The sequence below is a fragment of the Pseudopodoces humilis genome, chromosome 11 (genome assembly GCF_049639895.1).
Source record: "Pseudopodoces humilis isolate 2021_Gansu_Grassland_sample_001 chromosome 11, ASM4963989v1, whole genome shotgun sequence".
Taxonomy (NCBI): domain Eukaryota; kingdom Metazoa; phylum Chordata; class Aves; order Passeriformes; family Paridae; genus Pseudopodoces; species Pseudopodoces humilis.
In genome coordinates, this window is record NC_142210.1 from 6,447,432 (window position 1) to 6,474,167 (window position 26,736).

Here is a 26,736-nt window from a genome sequence, read left to right on the forward strand (position 1 = left end):
TTGAGGTGCATGGGGAGGCAGCATCATGAGAGGAGAAAACCAGAGCATAAAGCCAGGGAAGGTTGTGCTGCATGGATAGAGGAGTAAAGTAAAAAAATAGCTGTCAGTAAACTTTTTACATAGGACATGACTGACAGGTAATTTGTTTGCTCTCAGCAGGAAGGAGAGCAAGAAAAATGAATTTTAGGACACCAACTTCTTCCTCTAAAAAAGTGTGTAATAACAAATTCCACCGTGGTTTTCTTCGTTGATCCTGCGTAGTTTCCTCAGTAAGTGTATCCAGTTTGCAATTGGGACAGTTTTCAGGACTGCTACCCAGAGTTAATCGACAGATGACTATAGAATGGGCTGGGAGCATGTGACATGTGCCATTTTTGAGCTTACAGTGTTGTACAGCTCCATTCCCTGATGTGTAATGAGAAGCTTTATGTTTAACTTTGTTCCTTTAGGTCAGGCAGTGTGGCTGCAGAGGTATTTAACAGGAAGCCTCTGGGAACAAATCTTACATCAGCCCCATGCCAGAGCTCTGTTCTCTCATTAGGCCTCTAGGCTGGTTTTTGGTTTGGTATTTGCTGGTTCTGTCTCATCTCTGCCATCTCTGTCCTTGAGAGTTGGCTGTCTACAAGATAAATTCTTCAGGGATGTCTGGGCTGTGACAGGTGCTTTTCATGTATGATCGCTTGGTACGTGGTGTATAGATCCCTCCCCAGCCTTTTCCTAGGGTTGCTTTCTTGCACAGGCCTTAGAGAAAATCTGCTGTGGCACAAATGCAATGATAGATGTGTTGTCCTGGGAGTTCAGGACCCTTTATTTCAAAGAGAGCAGTCAACTTTTAGCCTAGACTCTTGCCATTAGTGTGTGCTGTTTTGTGCTCCTAACAAAATAGAGATCAGCAGCACTGGATGGATGAGGACAGAGCCTGGCCCTGGTTTCTGAGCAGCTCTTTCTTAGCCATACTCTCAAAACCTCTTGTGATTTCTAAAAAACAGATGATTTGGGATCACACTGGGTGTATTCCCAGTGAGACTTCAGCTCTTTCCATGAGCAGTTTTTTCTTGGACAGTGCAGTTTTGCAGTAACATGATTTGTTAAGGTGCCCGCATGACGGACTAGCCTGCAGTTATGTGAGGAGAATTAAAACAAAATCTTCAATGAGGATGAGTTCCATACTTTAAGCTGGAATAGTGTTTTCTCAAGATAATGCTGGGAAGCCTAGGTTTTACTGATCTCTGTCGCAAAATGATCTGCTTTACAAGTTTCACGGACCTGAACCATCCATTATGCTTGTTCTCCCCTGTGACACCTGCAAGGTCTGGGGGACACCAATCACTCTCTTGCCTATTGCTTAGGTCAACACTTTGCCACCACAGCTCTCCCCTCGAAAGTCTTTAAAAACACTTTGGATCGTCTCCTTTGGCCCATTTTTGTAAGTGTTTGTGTGGTGAGCAAATTCTTCCTCCTCAGACTGGTATGTGGGCTGAAGATCTGCTGTTTTCTAGAAGGTGCCAGCTGAGTTAAGCCTGCTGCCTTCAGTGTAGCTGGTACAGTTAAAGAAGTGGTTCCTTATCAGTTCATTGACCCTTTCCTGCTTTGTGGAGGATTTGTATAAAGATAAGGTATGTATTCTTTAATACTAGTCAACGCCTGTCATTGTCAGGAGAGCACCTGGAAAGGACATCATATCTTCCCAGGTACATATTTTGTGTTCCGATATGATTCTCACATGGTAGTTTGGTAAATGTTTTCCAGTTATTGCTACCAAATGATAGTGTGGACTTTGACCCTCATTCACATAACATGAATTACAACATTTACTTCTTATCCCATCTGATTCAGAGCTTTGAGATCCCACAGGAGAAATATTCTCTGTGTGGAGAAGGAATTTTGTGTCGTTTGGTTTCTTCTTTCTGATGCTTTGATGAAATGGAAGCTGGTTCAGAGCACGTTTTTGAGTGCCAGGAGCCATGCTAGTGACCCCTCCTCCATAGTTAAAGCTCTTCACTGGAAGAGGTGGAGCTTGAGCTCCTGAGCTCCTGTAAACCCTTTTTTGTTGGGAAGTACCTCTCAGCTCAGCCGCAGACAGGAAACAGCATATTATTACAGTCAGCGCCTGCCTCTCCACTTCATTGCCGTCAGAAGGAAACTTATCCCAGCTCCTCCTTAAGCAGGCAGCTAATCAGCTTGTGGCAAGTGGAACGTAGCTCAGAGAGACTGACCACAGACGAGACTAATGCTGTTAATTGCATGTCAAGCAATCTGTTTAGGTTTTTTTCTGAGGGAGTAGGCTGCTCTGGACACTAGTTTAGAGGAAGATTGAACGTGAAAGGTAAGAGCAGGAGCATGAGTTTTCTGGATTGAGCACTGGGAAACATGGCGCCTGTGCCAGCATAACAGATATCAGAAGCTCAGGTTCTTTGGAATATGTTTGCTATGAGGTCTTACTCTTCAGGTGTTCTCTCCTGAGTGGATTTATGTAGATGTATTCTCTAGAAGAGGAGTAAAAGGAAATGTGCCTGCGGTGCTGTTGGAAATGCTGCACCCAGTTAAGAAATACTTTTATTAACTGATGATTCACCCTGACCAATGTCCCAGGAGAGAGGAAGTACTCAGGTTAGAATACCTCTCTTACAGAGCACTTGCATGACTGGAGGCAACAGTGGTTGTGGTAGGCTGAGGAAAAGGGAGTTGCTGGTGCCCCTGAATGAGAGAGTACAGTCATCTCTGAGGAGTATGGATGGCATTCTCCAGCTGTACGGAAGCCTGAGGTGTGCTACAATTTTTTTCATATTATAACCTTGTTACTTAGTACTGACTCTATTCAGCAGTGAAGTTGCCAGTTTCTGTCTTGTGAAGTTTTACGTTGGTGATCTCCAGAGTGCATGTTTCTACTGTATTGTCTCAGGGCTTATTAATGCTGTGGAGAAATAGCTTGAATTTTCATTTCTGGGTAAGTAATCTTTCCTATAAACAGAGGGCAAAGTGCTTGAACTTGGGCAAAAAATTGAAGTACTGACAGGTCTTCCTAATGGGGAGAATATGCTGTTGATATTTGCAGTTCATTCACAATGAAGTGAAAGTACCTTTGCCACTTCATGGTTTTGTGTCAAGTTAATTATTTATGTAGGTGCTTTTAAATTAAAATATATCCTTTCCAGCAGAGAAGGCAGTGAAATCTTCTCTGAAGAGTTTGGTTTTGAAAGAAAATAGAGCTGCTGAAGCTACAGAGAGTTTGCTCCGCCTGTCTAGCACTGGAGCTGTGTGCCTGTAAGGCACTGTTGGAAAAAGAGGAACCCAGATCAGCCAGATCAGAGGTTGGTTGTGCTGGTTTGAAATACAGGCTTCAAGAAAGAGCGTGTCACTTATTTTTATGAGGAGAAAGAATATAAGAACTTTTGTTGCAAGCTATTTGCAGGAAGTCATAGTTGGACTTCAAGCTTTGGCTGATAGAGATCAGGAAAATATGTGTGGTTTGACACTTGCACAGATTCTCAAAACTGCCATGTGTGGCCTCAGCCCTCTGAAGAAAATGGAGTTGAACATATGCTCCAGGGAGTCACTGAGATTTCTAGCAAGGGAGAGGATTTTCCTCCCCTGCTTCCTCAATAGGGGGTTAAAGAGACCCAGAGAGAAGGCATCAGCTGGGCAAAAAGACTGATTAATCCAGTGACATAGTGACACAGGCCAGTCCCTGGTGTCCTGAATTCTCACAGAGTCATGGATTGCCCCATTAATATTTGGAAAAGGGAAAGATTTGAAAAGAGAGACTTATGAACAGGATGAGTCTTTCTTCCTTGTTTTTAATCTTTCGTCTCTAAATTGGGAAAAATTGCAGCACATGCTGGAAATTCAGTTTTTGCTGGGGGTTGTTGTCTTTTCCACACCCATGTATGTACACATTCAGGAATTGTACACTCTTTGCTAGTGCTTGTACTCTGTTTATATTGGCAGCTGTCAGAATTTCCTTTATAAGCAACTGAAAAGATGAGTAGAGCCGTGTATTGCCATGTCTAGAATCACTCTGCTGGTTTTCAACCTTCATTAAGTGCAGTTCAGTCCCCATTTCCTGTCAGAACTGCTGCAGTTTCAAAATACTTTGCTATTTTAGTAGTTTGTAATCCAGACTTCAATGCAGTTTTTTTCTCCTTGAGAAAAAGCCCTTTGGTAAACAGACCATTCTGAGTCACTGTTAGTCAGTGAAAATAGTCATTTAAAATCCTTTCATGTCAAGGATTTTTGGGACTTTTAATCCAGCCTCCTGTGGGAGCTGGTCATTAGTCTGCTGTCATAAAAGAAGGAAAAATCTGGAGAAAAAAGAAGATAAACATGGAAGAAGAGTTAGAAAGTCTGGAAGAGGTTGCTGTGGGTGGAGAGATCTGGCGATTGCTACTGTATGTTACAGAGTGACTCAAAAATATGCATGAGGTTTTGAGAGAGATGAGACTACTGTAAAAAGAAGTTACACTGAGCTTTAACTGTTTACTGTGGGACAGGATAGACAGGGAGCTGAAAAGTGAAGGAGACTGTTTGTGAAGAGCTTTTGCTTTCCTAGAGGGAAGTTTACAGCATTGAAATCATGTCTGCCCTTGTGTCTGAACACTGGAGTCTTTTGTTTGATAATCTCTTTTCTCTTTGTAACTGTCATGCTGAATTGGGGTTTCACCTACCTTCCTGAGCAAGACTGCAGATTTCAGCATGTTCTCCCCTTCCAGGTGGGGGCACAAAGGCAGAGCAATGCGTGGTCATTTGAGAATATGTTCAGCTTTACATGAAAGCTACTTTAGAAGGAAAAGGCTACTTTTTGTGCAGAGAGAGGCTTGCTAGCATTACTTGCAGAAATGCTGCCTCTCTAATTCTGGTGCTTGTGATGGTGCATGAACAGGACTTGCCTTAGCCCAGTGTGGAAAGCTCCTGGGTTCATCAAGCTGTTGAAAGTTATTAATTCCCTTTTGTGCTAGCTACCAGCCTCTGTTCAACACTGCTAAACTTAGGGGGCTGTGAGGAGCTGCTACTAACAATAAACTCTCAGTAACAGGTCATTTTCCTACCACTGATACGATCTTTTATTGCCCACTGCTGTGGTTTACCGGGTGCCAGCCTTCCCATGTATGAGCCCACTGAGACAGCAGCTCTACCACTCTACCACAGTCCTGCCCCTCTGTTCTTCATGGATTTGCTTCTGTTTGAGTGAGTAGGAAGCTTTCTCTGAAATATGCTTTACCTTCCTAAATGGGCTGCCCTTTCTGAACAGAGTGGTTCTGTTTAGGACCTCCTCCTGGCAGGATTGTGTCCTTTGGAAAACAGGTAAAGGGATGTATGTGCATCTGCTCCACGAGCGTGTGGGTAATGGAGCTGAGCTGAGATGCTTTGGCACTTGGTACAGCTCCCCTATCTGCTCCCACTGGGTATTGCTCCATCGTTGGAGATCTCTAGGGATTAATGGACCTGAACTGCCAGGAGAGTTATGTTTCTGACATGCTAACAGTGGCAAAGGCCTTGCATGCTCTAGCTTTTGACATCCGTTAAATTGTTGCTAAAGTTTTAAAATCCTCTTCTTGTCTGTGCTTCTCTTACCAATTGCCAAGAACAGGAATGTGCCTTGTTTAGGAACAGTTTCCAGAAGCCTGTAGGAATGTGACCCTGGTATGAGAGATGATAATTTTCCCAGGGATAATGCTCTGTCTGGTCTCGTTTCCCACTGCAGCATGGGGGAGTTTAGGGACTGGGAGTAATCCCAGATGGAGGGTCAGCATGAGTTGAACTTGACCTGCAGCACAGCATAGCACAGTAAGTGCCAGTGCTCAGAGAAGATGCACTGCTGCCCTGGCTCAGGAGGGACAGATTGCAAGGTGCATAAACCTAAAAATGTAAAATAATGTAAAAATGGTCCTAAAGAGACCACAACACACTGGTCCTGCTTTCCTATGGAAATGAGCTGTCCTGGATTTTATAGATTGAAAATGAAGGTAAAAGAGCCACATGGAAGTTGGGGATAAAATAGCTGGTGTATTGTGAACAGAGATTTGGGCACTGAGGGCTTTGAGGAAAATCTTGTTACTGCTATTTAAAGAAAAAAAAAATAAGGGAAAGGAATTTGGCACAACAATAAGAACATTAATGACTTGTTTTATTTGGTAGAAATGAGAGTTTCCATGGGTGGAAGATGGTCATTTTAGCAGGAAATTAAGACCTTGCATTATAAAAAACCACACAAAACGGGTGCATTTCTTCAGTGTTACATAAAAAGCTACATTTTCTTTCCCATGTCATCCAGGTTTTGGGTGAAGAAAATTGCTGCAGTTCTAGAGAGGGTCTGCCTGACCTCTGCAGTGAGTTAATGGGACGAGATTTATTGGCAAAACTGGGTGAAAGCTGAATTGTGAAATACAGTAGGGTTGTAGTCTGTGGAGGAAGGCAAGGCTTGTACCCTTATGAGTCTTTGATACTCATATTATTGCTGTCGTCCAAACTGTAGAGACCTACTAAAATTATACTGACTCACTGCCTAAGGCTTTGCTGGCTTGATGCTGAGCTCCAGACTGTTTCAGAAACAGCCATCATTGAGACAGACGTTAAAGATTTTAAGTGTTAAGGACTGGTTTAAATCTCAAATTTGTGTTCTCCTCTTTTCACAGTCTTCTTTTTTGTGTGTTTGCTGAGGGAGTAGCACTTGCTAATCCACACTTAATCCATTTTGCCCTGTGTGAGTTCAGTAATTGTGTTTGGAAAACAGTGGATTTGCTGGTTTGTGAACCTTGCTGATGAATACAGGTGAGGTGTTTTACTGTATTCCAGTGTTCATTTCACTACTGCTGTTGCTGAAACAGGAGCTGAAGTGGAAAAATGGCTGGGTCCTCATTACAATCTCACCCAGTTTTCCTTCCTGAGTCTTGGACTCTCAAGATCATTGGATGTCAAGATCATTCTCCAGCACACAGAGCAGACATAGCAGTTAGCTACAGGTAGGGGATGGTTTCCCTACCTTTGCTGTATGTGATCAAACTGAAGGTTTTGCAACTTTTTTTTATTTTTTCTAGTTTCTAGGTCTCTAGAGCTCCAGAAATTCCTGTTGTCTCTGTACTCAAATAATCAACTGTTTGGAATAATGCAGGATCTCTTAGAGGGATTTATGGCTAGCACCTTTGAATGTAAGTCTATATTGGAACAGGATATGAGTAAAAGGAAGCAGTCAGAATGAGCAGGTGTTCTCATACCCCCACTTTTGGCCATTCTGAGAAATGTACACATCAGGAAAATTATATTTAGCAAAGTTCAATATCCCCCCATCCCATCTCTGCCCACAGCATTTCTTCTGTCAGCTCTGTGATTGGGCCAGTGTGATCTTAACTTGCTTTGCCATCTTTTGTGGTCACTGAGCTCACCAGATGTACTCTGATAACAAACAGTCCCAGGGCATGCTTGGCTAGACTGTCACTTTAGTGCTGAGAAGTTTCTGGGGAGCCAGAAAATTCCCCAGGTGAGCAGAGATGGTAAAGTTGGCTTGGGTGGCAGCAAGACAGGAGAATGAAATTTATGCTCCAGCTGTTGGGGAGGGGAAGGTTACTCAGTACACAAAGGGTGAAGTATATCAGATTTCTGTTTAAAATTCGGTCTAATATAGGAATCTTTTTTGGACTGCCTTTTGAATCTGATTATTCACAGCTGTTCATCAGGGAAGGACATCCAGGGACATTAGTCCATTTTTAGAACATGAAATGAGGAGTTTTCTTTGGTTGGCTCTGTTGTTTGTTAACTGGCTGTATTGGAAATGTTAGTAAACTGGTGTTAGTTTTGGACAGAGGAGTGTGGGTCAGCATGAGAGGTGGGGGTTAACAGCTGGTAAGAGGGAATGGGCCATGTGAGAGAGAGGAAATAAAGTTACATTTTCAGTGTTAAGAGTGTCTGTGTTTGCACAAGACAGCCAATGAAGGCATGGTTATTTTCAGATTTAGGTTTTTTTAGATTTAGAATACGCAAGCTTGAAAATTGAGCATTTTCCTGTAGGCTTGAGATGACTCATGGAGGGCACATACCTACTTCCTGGGGACCTGACTATCACCCCCATTTCTGCAAACGTATTTCAGGAGTTTCATATGCAGTGAGAAGTTGGTAATTAACTTGTATCCTGATTTGAAATGTCTTTAATCCTTCCTGCCATTCCCATGTCTCCTTATGACTCTCCAGGAGTGATTTAGGGGGACTTTTTCCCCCCTGTGACTGTGGAGCTCTTTTTCTGGTCAGAATTAGGTGTCAATCATATCACCATGTGGTGAGCACTGGGCACCTAGTTTCTACTAAACAGTGAAATTTAAAGAATCACACCCAGAAGTTCAGTAGCATTTAGGATCAAAAGTTTTTAATATTCAGTTTTTAGGCAGAACAAGCACTTTTAATTTGCATAATTGCTCATATCTAAATACAGTTCTGAGCTGCTTTGGGGCGGGAAAGCTCAGAGTTCTGCCAATCCCCAAACAAGCCAAAAATCTATGAGATTAAAAATAAATCTGAAAACTTTTTATTTGGTTTGTTTTTTTTTAACTCCTAGTAAGGCAGCCTTCATCCTAGCTCAGATGCAATCAGATTGTTGTTTTCGTGCTCTCCGTTTATGAGAACAAGAGGTCACTGGTTGACATTACTGCTTTGTAAATTTAGAACAAATAAAAGGAAATGCTGCTTCACCTAGTGCGTCGTCATCCTGTGGAATATACTGTTCCAGGATGTTAGTCAAAAGCTGTAGCCGGAGCATAAAAAAATAGTTGGATCATGCTCGTTTGTAGCCATGTGCACCAACAGGGATAACCAAGCCTTGTGTTCCAGAGTATTGGCTCATTGCAGCTGTAGCTGAGAGTGAACTCCCTGGACTCCTGGCTGGGAAAGAACAGCTTTCCGGGGGGAAGATTGGTGTGGCTTCTTTTGAGATGACAAGAATGATTTTATTTTTGTGCAAGATGTTAAACTGATCATCGCTCTTGCCTGGACAGCGCGGTGCATGTAACAGCCTTGGCCCTCTGTCAGTATCCTTCAGCAGGTGTATGTCTGGAGCTGAAATAGCTGGTTCAGAGAGAGGGAGGGAACAGTGGCAGGAGGGGTGGGAGTGAGAGCTTCTGTTGCTCAGCCCAGTGCTGTGGCACACGTGCTGCCCACCACACGTGCAGGAAGAAGCGGGCAGCTGCTGCACTACGGGGCAGGCACAAGCGGCTGATGCTCCCCCAGTACCCGGGCTGGGCTGGGGGGTGTAGGGTGTGTGAACAGCAGAGCTGCTGAACTGCTCTGCAAAGGAAGGAACCCTATTAACACGTTTCTGAATTCCTGATTATCCTCTTTAAGATGTTTAACTGTAATACTGCTGCATATTAATCAGGAAAACAGGTTTGTATGGTTTCTTCATTTCCCTAAATAATTGCTGCACTAGTTGCATTAAAATCTTGTCTGTCCTTCATAGTGAAATCTGAATTGTCCCAGTTTGTTCTCCTAAGGAGCAAGCTTTTTTAAAGAGGTTTATTCTTTTACTTCCCATCTCTGGTGATACCAGTAAATCCCAGTGCAAATGTTGCTTTTGAACTGACTAATATATTTATCCTGCACAGTTGCATTTATTTGCAGTTTTGTAGTGACATAATAGACCCTTTATTTTAATTCTGTGACTCTTTGTCTAAATGATTCATGTATGGAAATCTTTTGATCTCTTTATTTATCCTCTTGTCTTATAAACTTTGACTTTGTTTTTTGAACTGAGGGTTGTCTAACGCTGAATGTGGGGATTTTTAAAATGATGCAGTAGGTGACTTTAGAAGGAATTAGTTGTTTTCTATATTGGATGATCTGTCCAATGATCCAGGGAGTCAATAGCCTCAGAAATTAATTCTTATCAAAGGAATGTCTGTATTTCTGTATTTTATGTCACTATTTTAAATTTCTTGTCTTCCATTGTGATTAAAAACTAAGCTATAGTTTCCATTTTCCTTCTGTCCCCCAAAAAGGCAGAAAAATAGGAAAAGGGGCAGCACTGAGTAGGAGTGTTCTGAAGCTGTTCTTCCCCAGTGCTCCAGAGCATGCCAGTGATTCAAATGAACTGGTGGTTCCTTACAGAATTTGGCTGGTTTTACAGCCATGAAAGGTCCTTGGATGCTTCATCCTACAATGTTTGGACTTTATATGTGCTACTGTTGTATGTATGCAACTGTAGATGTTCTTGGCGTTATTAGCAGGAAGAAAGTGAGGTCCAGTGGTGTCTGAACAAATTAGTTAACCTTGGTTTTACTTCCAGAGAAAAAGCTGCTTCCTCTTAGCAGGACTCAGATATGCCCCTTGTTCTTCTCTGACTTCACACTGATTTATGCATCAGTGTTTCATGCTCTGGAAAAAGTTTCTCTAGGGTAGCCATTCTTACATAGCATGGTTTTTGATGGAAATACATTTAACTAAACACTTCCCTGCTTTCCCAAGGAAGAAGAAACATTCCTGTGAATACCTTCTTTGGAAATAAATTTTTTCAAAGCTGGAAATGTTTAAAGGAAAGTGAGGGAAGAGAGAAGGAGTTCCTAAAAGTTTTATTTTTAGAATAGTGTTAGTATTTACTTCTGTGTGCTTACAGATGATACAGATCAGGTCATTTTGTCCAAGATAGAATGCTCCAAATGCTAAAACTGTGTTTCTAACATTAATGACTAGTCCTTTATTTAAAAAGGGATTTAGCTCCGTTCATTGCCTACTTAATGTGCCTGTAGCACTGGTTTCTGGGTATTAGTTTTGCCTCTGGGTAAGGTGGTGCTATTGCAGGTGAATCTGCAGTCTGACAATGAAAAGAAAGTTTGAAAAATGAAGACCTTAAAATAAAGCAGAATTTTCCAGGTGTATCTTTTTTGTTGAAATTACATCCATATTTCTTGGTGGGTGCTCTGAGGCATTTCAACATCAACTAAAAGTTTGGTGTTCAATGTCAAAGGCTTTTATTTTTAATCTGTTTTATGAATGATGATGAAAAAACTGAGAAACAGACAGGAAAACGAGGATATTGTATTAGGGTGATGTGTGTGGGTGTTTTAGTGTTCATTAACAAAACTTTGGCAGAATGGTTGGTTCACTAGAATCCTAGTTTATTTTAAACCATTCTTTCAGATGTTATGTACAATTTGCCTGAAAAGCAGATGATGTTGACAAATTTTTTCATGTACAGTATGTAGAGGGGTGCAGGAGAGTCTGGAACTCCTGGAAATTTTTGGAGTTGACATAAAAGAAAGCCTTTTGGTTTTTCTTAACAGTCCTCAACCTTAATGCAGCTTTTCTTAAATCCAGGTCTTGAAAACACTTCAGTATTGGTCTAATTTAAGTCAGCTTGCTGGAAATCAGTACAGAGGAGTGCACAAAGAGACAGTGAGATAACTACACTGTGGGGAAGAAAGGCTTTTCTCTTAGGAAGAGTAAAAGTTGATATATAGTCAAGTCTGGACTCCAACTGAATGGCCAGCCCTGAGAACAGCAGACATGGTCCTCTGAAAAGCAGAGCACTTTCCTTTCCTCTGCTGCCACCAGCTGACTGAAGGAGAGGGAGTTAGTGGTAGAGGACACAGAGGCCAGGTGCCTCCTCGGGCAGCGGGAAACTCTGGCCACCCTGCATGTCTTCTGCTGGTTTGTTAAAATACTGGGTTTTTTAACGCAGGGCAATGAATGCATAGGAATTAGCCCAGGGTATAAACACACTGAGGAAAGAATTGTTAGAGGGAGGCAGACTCACCACAGCCTCATCTTGATAGGGGAACATTTGTTAGAATATCTTTTAGGTATGTAGAACAAGCCCTCAGGAAACATGAGGGTTCAAATTGCTTATTTTGTTTTATTTCTCCCCTCCCCATGAGGGAGACTAAACAAATTGTCATGACTAAACAAATTTTTAGTATGATATTGCAGAGTATGTTATCTGATTCATTAATTGCTAAAAACTGGTATACTGTGCTATTAACAAAATGTGTTAATGTTCTTACCAGTTTTAAAAATACAGTAAGTCCTTTAAAAAGACTTATACAAGGTCTGCACATAATTACTCCTGCTGCTCTGTGCTTGATCTGTGTTGTGCTGTAATTTAGGTTTGAGAGATTTTTTTTTACTCAATTTATTATTGGGAATGACAGCTAAAATCTGAGTGGTTCTGTACTTTTAGGAAGTACTTTAAGGTGTGCTGTGGTGGATGAGAAACATGATTCAGAGGTGCAAATAACTTATGTTGTGCAGCTCTGAAAATAGCTTCAACAGACTGCACTAGTGGTAAGGTGTTCTCTAGCTGTCTCTCACATGGACATGTTCAGTCCTTATTTTCTCTCTCTTCAGATTATCACTCCATGTCGGAAGCTCATCCTTTGTGCTGATAACAGAAAAGAGATGGAAGATTGGATTGCAGCACTGAAAACTGTACAAAACCGTGAACATTTTGAGGTAATGGGGAAATATGTTCCTTTATATTCTGTGCTTCCGCTGCTAAATCACAGCTTGTTTTGAGAGTCAGCTTCCAGTAAAGTTGATAGAAGTAATTTTATTGACTGTAATGGGTAATACTGTTAGGACCTTCTGTAAAATTGATCCCAAATACGTTGAAGTGATTCTCCAAAGAATGTTTGCCTTTGTATATGCTCCCTTGGGAATTTGGAGAGAATTTTCAGAGCATGGATAGGTTATGAAGCAATGTTCCCCTCCCACTGACTTTTCATTTTTCAATTATCCTCCCTGCTCTAATTCACATCTTGCCTGCTTGGTATTCTGCCAGCTTCAGTGCATCTGCCTGCTTCCTGGGGCTGAGTGAGACCAGCTCTGCTACCACAAAAAGCTCTCATGTTTTCCCAACTCCGATGCTTGCCTCCCTTATGCTGGCACAAGCATTTCTCTGCTACACAATGAGCCAGGTTGGGGAGCTGATCTTTCTGAAAATTTAATCTGATAAAAAAAAAATAAATTTGGGGATAAATTCTCCAGCAGATAAATTCTCCAGTTCATTTTCCTAGACACACTTGTAGTAAGACAAGGATGAGAGGTGGTACAGGAACTGTAGTGAAGGTGTGACTTCTTTAGGTAGTCTCTTTTGCTTTAGAGATCTTCTTGGGTTTCAGCTAATGTGTATAAACTGCATGTCGCCCACTCTTTCCTAGTAAAAAAGTGTTCTGTTTCTGCTTTTTCAAACTGCTTCATGCAAATCTTCAGAGAAAAAAAAAGTTTTGTTGCTCTACTTTAGACCTTCCTGTAATACATTTGTATCATCAGTCTACCCAGTACAGCATGGACCATTTCTCAGGGATGCATAACTGGTACGCCTGCTCCCATGCCCGGCCAACGTACTGCAACGTGTGTCGGGAGGCGTTGTCTGGGGTCACATCACATGGGCTGTCCTGTGAAGGTAAGCGTGCCCTTCTCTTCTGCCTGGGAAGGAACAGCCTCATTTTATTTTTGTTTTTGCAAATATACCCAAATATTGCTATCCCTTGTTAAAATTGTGTGTGCAATGAGCAGATACACACTTCTGAGATATCTGAGAGAATATTCGTAAGAAGACTCCTATTCATGAGAGTAACTGTATTTATAAGAATGTACTTGTTAAGTGTTTGTGTGCCAGAAAGTTAGTCTTCCTCAGCTTTGTCTTAGCAGAAATGCCTGGCTGTGCACAGCTCATGCTTCTAACATGACTGCAGTGACACTTATGCTGTGTAAAATGATGGAGCAGTGTGCGACTATATAAATCATGTTAAATTTAACAAGGTGATCGCTAAGCTTTGTACAAACAACTGGCAAAAATGACAAGGCAAGAATTAATAGCTAGATCAGAGCACTTACAGCTGATCATTTTGATGGTGCTAAGAAGGATAGAGTGTGCCCATGCTTTCTTCTGGAGCCACATAGACACTGCCACGTTAGATCTCCTGAGGCAGGATTAATACATTCTTCTCTTCCTCCTTAGTGTGCAAGTTTAAAGCCCACAAGCGCTGTGCTGTGCGGGCAACCAACAACTGCAAGTGGACAACTCTGGCCTCTATCGGGAAGGATATCATTGAGGATGAAGATGGGGTAGGTGTTAGTCTGAACTTTTCCAGCCTTACCATGACATGGAAGCACTGTCTTGTGTTCTATAGCTTTCTTTCACTTCATAAATAGCAGATTCTGCCTTTACATGGAATAGATTTCTCCTGTCAGAGCATGAGATTCAGTGTGAAAAGGCCAACCAGGATAGCAAGGGATTCCTTAGTAGGAATAAACTGGTATGGACTGAGGGGAGTTGAGATTAAATAATTGCAAGCATGCAGAACTTGATCTTAGTTTTGGCAAAAGAAAAATACATGTTTGGAACAGCATCTTAGCATATTGGGATGTCTGATGCACTCGGTGCTTCCTGGGTAGCCTGGGGTGAGTCACCTGGACTCTGTGCTTGAACATGATGTAAATGATGTAAGAATTTGTCCTCAGGTGTTTTCTAGAAATTGTCTTTGGTGTCCTTAAGCAGTGCATATAAAGAGTTGCTTCTCTATGTATCTCGGAGTCATAAAGGCCTCCTGTATCTTCAAGCTTCTGTCCCTCTGTACTTTTTGCAGATCTCAATGCCACATCAGTGGCTGGAAGGAAACCTGCCTGTGAGTGCCAAATGCACTGTGTGTGATAAAACCTGTGGCAGTGTCCTGCGTTTGCAAGACTGGCGCTGCCTATGGTGCAAAGCCATGGTGAGTTGAATAACTGTGATCATTTCAGTAAAGGACAGTTTTTGATTAGCTCTGTGGTATGTTCTTTTAATGACACTTGCTTGGAATAAAATCTCTAACCATGCTGTCAGTGTTTGCCATGAAGGACTTTATTGTTCTGCAAGAAATAGAAATTTAATTTATGCTCAGAAGTGTTGCTGTGATACATAAAAGCAAGACCTGAAAAAAGTATCCAGCTTCTAGCCAAGCTCATTTTATTTTGGGAGTGAGCTTTCATAGAAGAATCTCATTACAGCAGACATGAATCAAAGCTTCAGTCATGGACTGCACTGGATTTTAAGGAGCCATTATTTATTATTTCTACAGGTTGAAAAGGTGCAACAAACTATAAAGAATACTCAGCTCTTTTTATAATAGCAATTTCCCTTCTGTTGCAATAGATTACTCTTGCCTAACGACTGAAGAGATACAGATCTTGTTATGTTTCCGGTTGTCTATAATACTAGTAAAAGAAGTATCACAAAATATGTTTTTAGAATGGGAGGCTCAAATGCCAAGCAAACTCTCTATCTTGCAGTCTTTATGTACCAGAAAAGCCCTGCTCCACTTTGTATTTCCTTTTTTGGGTGGCTTCATTAATCTCTTTTTTTCTTACCTCTTACGTCCCTCATCTCTTCCTGCTTTTTTTTTTTTTTTTTTGCTCTCTTGTTCTCTTGAGTTCCCACCCTTTTCTTTTGTTGCTACTTCAGATCTCTCAGCTGAGGCCGGGATTTTGAAAGCAGAATGCCTGAAGGCTCCTAAAGCCACAGAATCTGGTATCTGGTTCTCTCAGCACTCAAAGTGCTGTTCTCATCAATTCAAATGGCAGGAAAGTACATACTAATGGAAAGAAGAGAATTCATAGAAGGCTCTGATTAGATAATTCTTAAAATAACTTTATCAATAAATTCATCAATTGACATTTTTTGGTGATCACCCCCTCCGCCTTTCTTCCTCTTACAACTTCTTTTGGATGGCTTTAAGAGATATACCATGGTGTCCAAAAGAGTCTGTACCATTCTTTTTTGGTGGTGTTTCCAGGTACACACAGCATGTAAAGAGTTGTTGCCAAACAAGTGCCCTCTAGGGCTCTGCAAAGTGTCTGTCATTCCTCCTACTGCTCTTAACAGCATTGATTCAGATGGTAAGTGTTCCTAGTAAGTAGCACTTCTTTCTCTTCCTCTCAGTTGCAGTCACTTCAGCTGGCACTATTAATGTCAGATTCTGTCAGCTGAAAATTCTGCTTTTGCTGTTGCTGAAACTTGCCACTGGAAGCCATTGCTGAGTATGGCAGTGAACTGTTTGCTTTGCTTTTCAAAATTCAGTTTATCTCCCTGTAATTTCAGTGTTTGCTGAGCTGCAGCTGATTAAATTTATTGATAATAACAATATTGCAGAAGCAATTTGGGAAGGTTGGGGAAGCTGAAAATTTTGGCATGCTGCTAGGAGATAAGTGTGACATTTGGCAGCATGAGGTGTGGTTCATGCTGGATTCAGGGCTGTGCATGTTTGGCATTCACCCAGTGAGTGCCATAAGCACAGGGAAAATACAAACTGCTTCATAGCTGGGCTGGGGTGTGGGCTGTTGGTTTTTCTCTCCATCCACCCCCATGGGCAGCTTCACATCTCTCGGGTTTTCCTTCCTCTCTCTTCCCTTTGCCTCAACAGGTTTCTGGAAAGCTACTTGTCCACCATCTTGCACAAGCCCTTTGTTGGTCTTTGTCAACTCAAAAAGTGGAGACAACCAAGGCGTAAAATTTCTACGAAGATTCAAACAGCTGCTGAATCCAGCCCAGGTCTTTGACCTCATGAATGGAGGACCTCACCTTGGGTAGGCAGATATTCTATGGAAACAAAAATTCCTTATAAATACCCAGAAAGTATGAGGGATTTATTTGATTAAGCTCATCCTCAAATGTAACAGCGAACCTATTCCTCAGAGAAAACAAAACACATGAGGTTTGGAGGGGTTTTCCTCTCTCTGTGTTAAGTGTTATTGATTAGTTAAAATGAAAAATATTGTCAGAAGGGTTATTATATCCATTCATTAATAATAACAGGACAGCTTGAGGCATTTGGCGGGAATTCCAGAAACACTCCCCTGGAAGAAGACCAAAGATGGAAAGCTTGAATCCATAAGAAAACTTGTCCACAGTCTTGTAACAGAAATCGTGTTAAGAAGAGTTAATTTCAGTTAACTCAAGTGAATAGATGGATGTCATAGATAGCAAATTAATATTGTCAAGATGAGAATTATTGAGATACAAGTTACCTGAGAAGTCTGTGAAACTTCCATCCCTCAAAGACTTTGGGTGGTGTTGTGGAGAGATCTCATGAGTGTGTTTGGTAAAGTTGGTTCTGCCCTAGGATCTGTTTCAGACTTTTTGCCAAATTATGCTAGAATATCTATGGATATAAAAGAAAGTGAGTGCTGTGAAATAAATTTATTTTGTGTATTTATGTAACTCTCACTTAAAAAAGAGTTTGGTCTTTAGTTTGCCCACTTCCAAATGTTTTTCTGTTGCATCAGATTTAAGTAACTTTTGTCATTACTTGGTGCTCCTTAAAGTAAGAGCCAACACAAAGTGAATTTCCCTCATCTTTTCCTCACAGTGACTCCAAATGTTTGACTAGATCTGTAGATGCAGGGGGCTAAATCTGGGAGCATCTCTTCCTGGATGAGTGATCATTGGATTCTCCTGAGATCTGTTGTGGTTCTTTGCCATAGCATATTGCAAAACACTGGTATTTAAAACTGCAGTGTTCTGTTGAGGGGATGTGTTTGGCTGAAAAATAATTTATAAAAGACTTGTAGAATTAAGTACTTTTCTTGTTCCCCTCCCCAGCTGGACTGACTGTCACGAGGAATTTTGCTTTTAAGTAGCAATGGAGAGGAAGGAATCAATTACCTTCTTGAGCTGTGGTGCACACTTCTAAAACAGCTGCTCTTATATATTTGCTTAAAAAGGAAGTGATGGTACAGGGTAAAGCCTGCTTCTTGATAATTTGAATGTTTTCAGCTGATGCTAGTCAGACTTGTACCATAAGATGTTGTCATTTCTGGTAGTCATCTTTGTGTGTCAGCAACGCTTGATAAAATAAGGATTTTCATGTACTACAGCAAATCCTGTTTAGGTAATAATAGTAAAAAACCATATGTACAAAGCCAAAATAAAAGCAGGAGCAGAAGCATCTCAAAAATGTTCAGTGGGAAGCACAGCTTCAAATAGAAGAGGTTGTTTTTATTATTCTGGAAAGGGTGAATGAGAAATTAACACTGGTGAGCTGTTTGCCTGCCTGTGGGACAGTCAAGGCAGCAGAGAAGTGATTTATGTTGCTTTTCCAGAAGGACTAAAGCTTGTAATATTTTACAGCCTCTTGCAGTTGTCTCATGGCTGATTGACTGCATGAAGATCTCCGTCTTGAAGCTTTGCTTTAATTGGTGTGGCTGTGTCAAGGCAGTGACATCAGAGCACTTAGAACTGATGAATAACTAGTGTTAGGCTAGATGCAGCAAGGCTGCAAGAAGGAGTTATTTCAATGGATAATCAGCTATCACAAGCTAATTAGCTATCACAAGCTAATCATGCTTGTCTCCCCTTCTGTAGAGACAGAGTGCTCTGCTTTAGTAGACGAGTATGTCTTGGGAGATATTTCTGTAGTGAATAGCTATTGTAAATTGCTTAGCTGTATTTATAATCCCTTAATTATAACCATTTTAATTCATCTGTGATCTGGCAGTGACCTGTATTCACTGCAAAATCAGTGCCTACTTTAAGCAATGCTGTCATGTTTATTATCTAGATTGGAATTATCATTTCTTTCTGTAACAGCTGATTGTTTTTCCCTCTTGCTTTTTTCTTTCTCTTCTCTGTAGTTTACGCTTATTCCAGAAATTTGACACTTTCCGGATTCTAGTTTGTGGTGGGGACGGAAGTGTTGGCTGGGTTCTCTCTGAAATTGATAGCCTCAACCTTCACAAGCAGGTACCTGCCCAAGAGCTTGGTTGGATGAAGGAATGAAATAACACAACAGCAGGGGCTGAAGAGGACTTTCCTTGGTCATGCAGATGTCATTCGCCCCAGGACTGAAGCTGCTGAAAGCTTACCATAGCAGGCTCTTGCATTACTTTTCTACAAGAAATTAATCCAGTAATAGATTAATTCTTTATGCCTGTCTCTAGTGTTCCTCCACAAGATCCAACTTTTGGAGTAGGTCTGAATATTCCTGCTCCGTTGCCAGCAGAGACATGCTCTGAAAGGGCTGTGGTTAGAAAACTTGGAAGTTCCGCATGGGTTATGCTCTGTTCCATTTAATTCTCATGGTATAGTATCTGAGCCTAAGGGATAGGCAGAAACTTCACTGGGGTAGAGATATACAGTGTTTTGCCTGGGAGCTGTCTGTGCTAATTTTACAGAAACACAATGGCACCACCTGATGGCTAAATATAAACCTCCAGGAGGTTTACTACAGTGAGGCGCTCATTGAGATGGTAGCTGTAAAATGCTCCAATTTACAACCAAAAGTAGAGGAAATTTTTCCTGAATTGTATACTCTTCTGGCTGTTTTCCCCATCCAATTACTTTCTCTCGCCCTGGGATTAACTGTTTCCCAGTGATTGGTGTGTGAAAGAATCAGTCATGTTACTCATGGCTATTTGTGACTCGTGTTTCCCCATTTGAATATGACTTTTATTTTCCTTTTCTCTAACGCAGTGTCAGCTGGGAGTGCTGCCCTTGGGAACAGGGAATGACCTTGCCCGTGTTTTAGGCTGGGGTTCTGCTTGTGATGATGATACCCAGCTCCCGCAGATCCTGGAGAAGCTGGAGAGGGCCAGTACCAAAATGCTGGACAGGTGAGTAATCATCACTAACATCATCTGATCTTCAAGAGTTGTGTGAAGATATCCTTCCAGGAAAACAGGGCAGTCCTGACTCTGCCAAGCTTCTGGACCTTTTACTAATGCCAGATAACATTTTGTAATTGATAATCTACTGTAACCTGCTAGCAGGAGGAAGTGGTCTGGCTTTCCATGTCTCTGCTGCAGAACAGTAGCAAGTGAAATTATCTGGGTTCCAGATATCAAGATATTATCAGATATCAAGTGCTATTATCTGGGTTCTCTCTACTGTCCCAGAGTCCTCATTAATTCAATTTGTCAGCCTTTGTACTAGTTTGAAAACAAACTTATGTTGTAATCTAAGAAAGCCTTAAAGTCATGACTTTTTTTCCCAGCAATTTCTTCTTGGTAAATCTAAACCAATTTATCTTGAGCTTGACTTAAAAATGAAAGCCAAATGTCAAAGTGGATGTCTACTCTTGGTATTGATACTTCCTCTATATCTTTGTACATTTAAAATTGTTTTATGTCTTTCAAGTTGCATCTTGGCATCTCTTACGTTGAATCAAGTAATGCCAACTGAATTTTTGTGGAGAGGGAAGAAGTACAGAGATGTTCCCTGTGCTGTAGAATACTTGTTCATAGTGTCATACTTCCTTCCCCGTTTAAGCCCTTCTGTATTTCCATTGTCACTCTGTGGCTTCTTTGTATCATTGGTGGCTCCCCCACGTGTGGTTTGTTCTGCTTTGAGGTTCTAACCTGGTATGTTTGGATAACAGAAGAAACCATCTGCATTGTAGTGACAAGTATGATTTTCAACAGGTGGAGCATCATGGTATATGAAACCAAACTCCCTCGCCAGGCCTCCACTTCCACAGTCACTGAAGACTGCAGTGAGAATTCAGAGGTACCTTTCAGGAGAGGGGCAGGGGACTGGAGCACCAGCCTTGGAGCACACAAGATAGGAGGCTGTGGTGGAGCTCCAGTGGAGCAGAGCTGAGCCAGAGCTGCTAAGATCTGGGGCTTTAAGTCAGTGAAATATTATGGAGAAAGATGGAGGTTGGGTTACCAGAGTCGACAACTATAATGAGGGATGAGGAGAAGATACTTTGGAATGGAAGAGAAAGGAAATTACTGCCTTTTATTTGCTTCATAACATCAAGCTGTTGAAATAGTGTCAAGCTGCATAGCAGTCACGAAAAGCCCCAGTGCTTTTAGCTTTGCAGTTGATCGGAGACTCTTAAGAACTGAATTGCTGATGATTTGTAGGTTCAGAATTAGCTTCCTCATCAGATCCAGGTCTTCAGTAAGTAACAGAGCCCTGGACTGTGGAACTTTTTCAGGGCAAAAAGAATCTGTGGAGTGATAGGTACCCTCAGAGGAGCCAGGATTTCACAACAAATGTTGTAGGGCTGGGAAGCAGCACCCCAGTGGCTTCTTTCTGACTGTCAACAGGTGCAGAAGATTCTCTGCTATGAAGATTCTGTGGCTGCTCATTTGTCCAAAATTTTGACTTCTGATCAACATTCAGTGGTCATCTCCTCAGCCAAGTGAGTACTTAGACGACAACTACTCCAAATTGCACTGTGAAAATCCTGTGATAATCCTTGTGTGATTTTGTTTTCCTCCTTTGTCTAGGGTGCTTTGTGAGACAGTGAAGGATTTTGTGGCTCGAGTAGGGAAAGCCTATGAGAAGGCAACAGAAAGCTCAGAGGAGTCAGAGGTCATGGCCAGGAAGGTAAAATTTGAAAAGGTTTGGGTTTCTACTTCTGAAGTGTAAAACTGCTCTGTTTTCAGACAACTGGGATGGCAGCAATTCAGTTAACACTAAAACAATGAGCTACCCAGGCAACTGTTAGTTCTACTCAAATGTCGTTCTTCTTTATGTAGTGCTCTGTCCTGAAGGAGAAGCTGGACTCATTGCTGAAGACACTGAATGATGAAGCTCAAGCGTCTTCCTCTCTGCCCAACCCTCCTCCCACCATTGCAGAGGAGACAGAGGACGGGGATGGGTCGGGCAGTGCTGGTGACTCTTCGAGTGAGCTCTCGGTGGGCTCAGCATGCACTGCACGGCCCCAGATATTCCGTCCCCGAGAGCAGCTCATGCTGAGAGCCAACAGCTTGAAAAAAGCCATTCGCCAGATAATAGAGCATGCAGAGAAAGGTAACCCATCAGGAGCCCTGCTTGTCACTTCCTACAGCCTCTTAAGAACTGTAAATTTCCTTTATTTTGGGGGCAGTAGGCTTCTTTATTGAAAACAGCTTTCCTGAACTAGAGAAACTATTCAGTAAGCCTGGTCATTTAGTTTCAGTGTCATCTCTGCCAAGCTCCCCTTTTGGGAACATTTCTTGATAAATGAGTCTGAAGTTCAAGGTGTGTTTTCTTCCAGCGGACTGGTTTAGGAAGTTCCTACCCTCCCACACTGTTAATTTGCATTTCCTGTCTGTCCCCACCCATACCGCAATTGTGTCAGTGCAGCTCTCTGTGTGGCCTTGCTGTAAAACAGATCTGAAAATACTTGGGAGGAAGGGATTTTAAATATTTTAACTTTAATTGTTTCAATCTCTTTATAGCAGAGCCCAGCAAAACATTGCTGTGGTACAGCTGCAGAAGTAGGCAGGAACTTCTTAAATGAGCTTTGTCCTTGGGAAAAATTCATAATACTGCCCTTTAATGCAAGTCAGTTCTGTTCTGATGTTAACATCTTAGGCAGGTGACCGTCTTCTCCATGTCTTGACCCTTGTCTCTCTCCAGACACACATCCCAATGCTCCAAGGTTCTTTTCCTTTTAAAGGCAAGTTACTCCTAAAGCTGGGGGTTAACTGAGACCAAAGGAAGTACTTAACAGATTGTTACTGGAGATAAAAGCATTGAAGTTACAAATGTAGCATCTATGCACACCCAGGTGTGCACTCTGAACAGCTGTGTAGTAAGTTACAAATCATTGCAATGTTGCTTGGATTTCCAGCACTGTATACAATATTTGCTGAAGGTGAATAGTGGAAGTGAAGCAAACAGCCTTCTTCTGGTGAAGTAGGAGGCCTTGACCTCACTGCTCCCTCACTTTGCTGCTGCAAAGTTCTCTCCCAAATTTACCCTAAACCAAAACAAATACATTACCTTAGGCCAGTTGAATGTTTGTGAAGTTCTTTTGGAGCCCAAGAAATTTGCTTATTCCATCCAGGAGTGTTCCTGTTTCTGCTGTGCAAGTGGGTTGGATTGCTTCATGGGCAGTTCTGATGAACTACAGAGTCAGCACAAGAGAGAGGAAGAGACTGAAAGAAGGGTGTGAGATGTGCAGGCAGTGAGCTGGTAGAGCAGCTGAGAGCATTCAGAGTCGTGCCCTGACAGGGGATGCTGGGGAGGAAAAGACCTGTTGATTGCATGCAAAGGAAATTTTGATTTCTTTAGGCAGCATGCTAGCACTTAAATCTTACCAGCTCTCGAGCAAACTTCAGTTACATTTCAGATGTGTTTGTTCAACTTTTCCAAACTGTTTTTCTTCCAAAGTTGCAATCCGATTGCATTGATTGTATTGGTTTTTACTGACTGCTATTTTCTTCCTTTTTGATTACATGTGTTCTAAGTTCCCTTTTCAAGTGCCTTATGTTATTGCACCACTGCAGATTAAACAAACAGGAAATTCATTGATCATTTCATGTCTGTCTGGTTAGAATTGCTGGCAACATCTAAGTGCAAATAAATGGAAGCCCATCACCTCTAGCACAGTTTACATCTCAGGATGCCTGAGTACCTGTGGAATTAAAAATAGACACTTCTATTTAGAGCCCCACTGCTAAAGAGCTCAGCAAAGTGAACAAGGAGGCTAAGCCAACCTGGTTCCAAAAGCTCTCCAGAGCAGAGCTGAGATAAATGATAAAGGAAAGCTTTGTGTTATTCATGTTCTTTCCTTTAAGGAATCGGGACATTTAGAGTCCCATCCTGTTGTTATTTACATGAGTGGGAGGTATTCCTTGCCAGAAGAGCTGTGAGGCACTCACCTACTTTATCTCTTCATACAGCTGTAGATGAGCAGAATGCCCAGACCCAGGAGCAGGAGGGCTTCCTCCTTAGTCTCTCAGCCTCTGAGGAGGGCAAGGAGCTGAGGAATGAGGATAAGATTTCCATGCAGTCATCACACAGCAGCAGCTATGGTGTGTCCAAGGGGAGGAGCCAGAGGAAAGGTACTGCTCTGGAGCTGCCACCATGCATTTCTTGCCTGTAGATTACAATTCTGTTAGTTGTAAAAAGGGAAGAAAGTGTAATGTGTATTCATTTCTGTGTTCTGTTCTTCTCAAATTTTTGCATGATTGCTCTTCAGGCCTTGCACATTTCTGTGTTCTAGCCTGTGCCTTATACATCCCATTTTTTGCTACATCTCTCATGGCTGGTCCATGATCTTAATATATGAAGTCTAAGATTCAGAAATTTTCTTGCCCCTTATCTAGTAATCTGGGTTCCCTTGGCTTTCAGTGCTTGGACAACGACAGTTCTGAGCACTTTTCGCGTCATCCTTTGTAGATGACAGCGAACAGCAGCCGGTTTGATTTAATAACTGTGTTATACAAGTAATTTGTTAGAGATCTCTGATCACTGCAGATACATTTGGAATTTCCCCAAGTATTGATTTGGAGCCAAATACCCTGTCTGTTGTGCTGCTGGCACCAGCTTTTTCTCATCTCTATTTCTAATATTTTTCTTGTGGCATTTTGTACTTCCAATCTGTTGGGTTTTCCAGCAGCATGTATGTGACATCTCTGTCTCTTAATGACTGATTCTGTCAATTTTTTGTTTTATAGGAGCTCAAGTGTTTTGCTGTTGAGTGATTCCTAACCCAGTCTTGCTGTTTGGCCTGTGCTGGTCTGAATCACAGCACTATGTTTGTCAATATCCAAGTTTGTGTTTTGCTTTACAGCCTCCAAGTCTCCTTGCGAAAGACTAATAAACAAAGGAAGTTTGTCACTGGGCAGCTCTGCATCCCTTCCTCCCCAGACAGGAAGCCGCGACAACTTGCCAATGCTGAACACAAAAATCCTCTACCCAAGTAAGTGTTAACACCCACCACTTCCCACTGAGGCAGCCAATTGGAGCATGGGTGACTGCAGCACAGGCTGCAGTCCCCATGTGAAAACATGAGATTGTCCTGCCAGATGTGCAGGGTCAACCATGAGAGAAATCCCTTCGTGGATAACTGCAAGTGGAGGCTTAGAATGAGCTGTAGTAGTTTCCAGTTTGTAGCTAAGACACAGGTTTTTATTAATGCCGTGAAGTGGCAGAATTTAGATACCAATTGCAAGGAGATACTTACCTCAAAGTAACTATGAGAAGAGAGAGATGATGCTGTTGAGAAAGGTTTGTGAAGAATGGCAGCCATAGGTTGGGAGCAGCAGTTCTTTTATATCAAGGCTAAAGTGACTGGAAGCACACAGACCCAGCAGAATTCCACCTCCTTCATGATGTGCAGCAACTTCTTCCCATCACTGTGAAAGAAAGCATCTTTCCATCTCTTTGCCCAAATTACTTGTTGAAATTGCTCCTTCTGGAAGCAAGTAATTTCCTTTCTCTCTGTCAAACCTATTATTTGTGGGTCACCAGTTAATAATTTAAGAAGCAGGAGGCAGTAATTCTTGAACAACTTGGATTATAGCTTCAGTCCTGCTCCTTTTCCTTTTCTCTATTCACTGTATCAGGAATATTACATGTCTCACCTTGAAACAAAAAAGCTGCTGCAGAGAGTACACTCCTATTTTCCTTTTCCATGTTTCTGTACAACTTTGCTGCTAGCCTTAGGCAGTACACTGTCAGTCAGAAACCCTGCAGGCAGTCCCAGAAACCCTTCTCCCTGTCAAAAGAACTGACCTCTGGAGTGAAAGAAAGCACTAATGCTGTTTTCTTTCTTCATGAATGACAGGGAAAAATGTATCAACTCTTGTTATCTTGTCTTTGGGATTGAAGTTACCTGTTTTCTGCTTATTATTAGTCTCATGCTCTTTTCCATGGTCAATTTTGCTCCAGATATCCGGGCTGGCATGTCAGGTTCTTTGCCTGGGAGCTCTGTCATCAGCCGATTGTTGATCCATGCTGATCCCTTTAACTCTGAGCCTGAAAATCTGTGAGTATGCTCAGGAGCTTGAAGGGAGGGAGTGGGCATTTGCAAACAAACCTCAGCAGAGGGGGATTAGGTTATGGACCAAAGTAATGGACTGCAGCAGCCTGGAGTTACATAAATGGATCTATATGCTGGATTCTAGGGTTTAAGGATCAGTTTATGGAATTACACATGCAGTGACACATCTGACACAGTTGGGCTTAGTCTTTTCCAATCTAACTGATTCTGTGTGAGATACGCAGCAAATGGTACCGAGACTTATGAGTGGAAGTTTTGTTCTTCTGTTTGGCAGTGAATGTTACACAGAGAAATGTGTCATGAATAATTACTTTGGAATTGGACTGGATGCAAAGATTTCTTTGGACTTCAACAACAAACGTGATGAGCACCCAGAGAAATGCAGGTGATCATTCATGCTTCTTCATGCTTCTGTGTGGTTTTGAAGATGATTGTGTACAATGTGCTAAATACACCTATTTAGCATTATTTGTATTGTCTACATAATGCTCCTTCAAGGCTTGAAATCATGATGGAAGAGATAAGTTACTGATTTATTACTGATTCATTGTGCTATAAGGTATTTAAGTTGCTACATTGGTGCAGATTTGGCACATTGGTTCTATTTACGTCATCTCACACACAGATTTTTCTCCTGGCCTTGCTATTTAGCTATGAGAGAAGTACATGCAATTCTAAATGTGGCAGAGGCTGGTTTTGGTGTTGATCCTGACTCAGTATAAACCACAGGTTTGGCATTTTGAATACTTGAGCAACTACAGGATGCTTTGTGTAGCCTGGGATTGGCTACATTTGCTGTATATGAGCTAATACTGCTGAGCACTGTTGACATCCTGGTGTATGAGATGGACAAGTTCTGTGCCAGGGCAGTCTGTGCGTGTTTCTGGTAGTGTCTGTTACTCATGCTTGATTCCTTCATGACATTTATTTAAAGGGAAGTAGTGTCCTAGGACAGTGACCACTAGGAGCAATTGACCCTTTAGGAAGCAAAACACCTTTGTGGTTTAGGATGTAGCAGGTACCATTTCAGTGTGAAGTTTTTATTCCTTCTTAGTGAAAG

At 41.8% G+C, this 26,736-nt stretch overlaps 1 protein-coding gene across 10 annotated transcripts in view; it reads left to right on the plus strand.

Annotated features, from left to right (window-relative positions):
• Window positions 1-26,736, plus strand: part of DGKD (diacylglycerol kinase delta) — a 60,183-nt gene that overhangs the window by 20,000 nt on the left and 13,447 nt on the right. For 5 of the 10 annotated variants that reach the window (XM_088060870.1, XM_088060868.1, XM_088060869.1 and 2 more), the window contains exons 4-19: window positions 12,322-12,426; window positions 13,246-13,378; window positions 13,937-14,043; window positions 14,565-14,690; window positions 15,750-15,852; window positions 16,377-16,539; window positions 18,586-18,694; window positions 19,424-19,563; window positions 20,371-20,455; window positions 21,004-21,098; window positions 21,187-21,286; window positions 21,439-21,712; window positions 23,572-23,733; window positions 24,465-24,593; window positions 25,565-25,661; window positions 25,951-26,061. In XM_088060870.1, the coding sequence (XP_087916996.1) occupies window positions 12,322-12,426; window positions 13,246-13,378; window positions 13,937-14,043; window positions 14,565-14,690; window positions 15,750-15,852; window positions 16,377-16,539; window positions 18,586-18,694; window positions 19,424-19,563; window positions 20,371-20,455; window positions 21,004-21,098; window positions 21,187-21,286; window positions 21,439-21,712; window positions 23,572-23,733; window positions 24,465-24,593; window positions 25,565-25,661; window positions 25,951-26,061 (2,039 nt within the window). Of the gene's footprint in view, window positions 1-2,144; window positions 2,327-2,631; window positions 2,766-8,852; window positions 9,026-9,202; window positions 9,367-12,321; window positions 12,427-13,245; window positions 13,379-13,936; window positions 14,044-14,564; window positions 14,691-15,749; window positions 15,853-16,376; window positions 16,540-18,585; window positions 18,695-19,423; window positions 19,564-20,370; window positions 20,456-21,003; window positions 21,099-21,186; window positions 21,287-21,438; window positions 21,713-23,571; window positions 23,734-24,464; window positions 24,594-25,564; window positions 25,662-25,950; window positions 26,062-26,736 lie in introns of those variants that run through there. The other 5 variants (XM_014258315.2, XM_014258316.2, XM_088060871.1 and 2 more) reach the window with 5 other exon arrangements.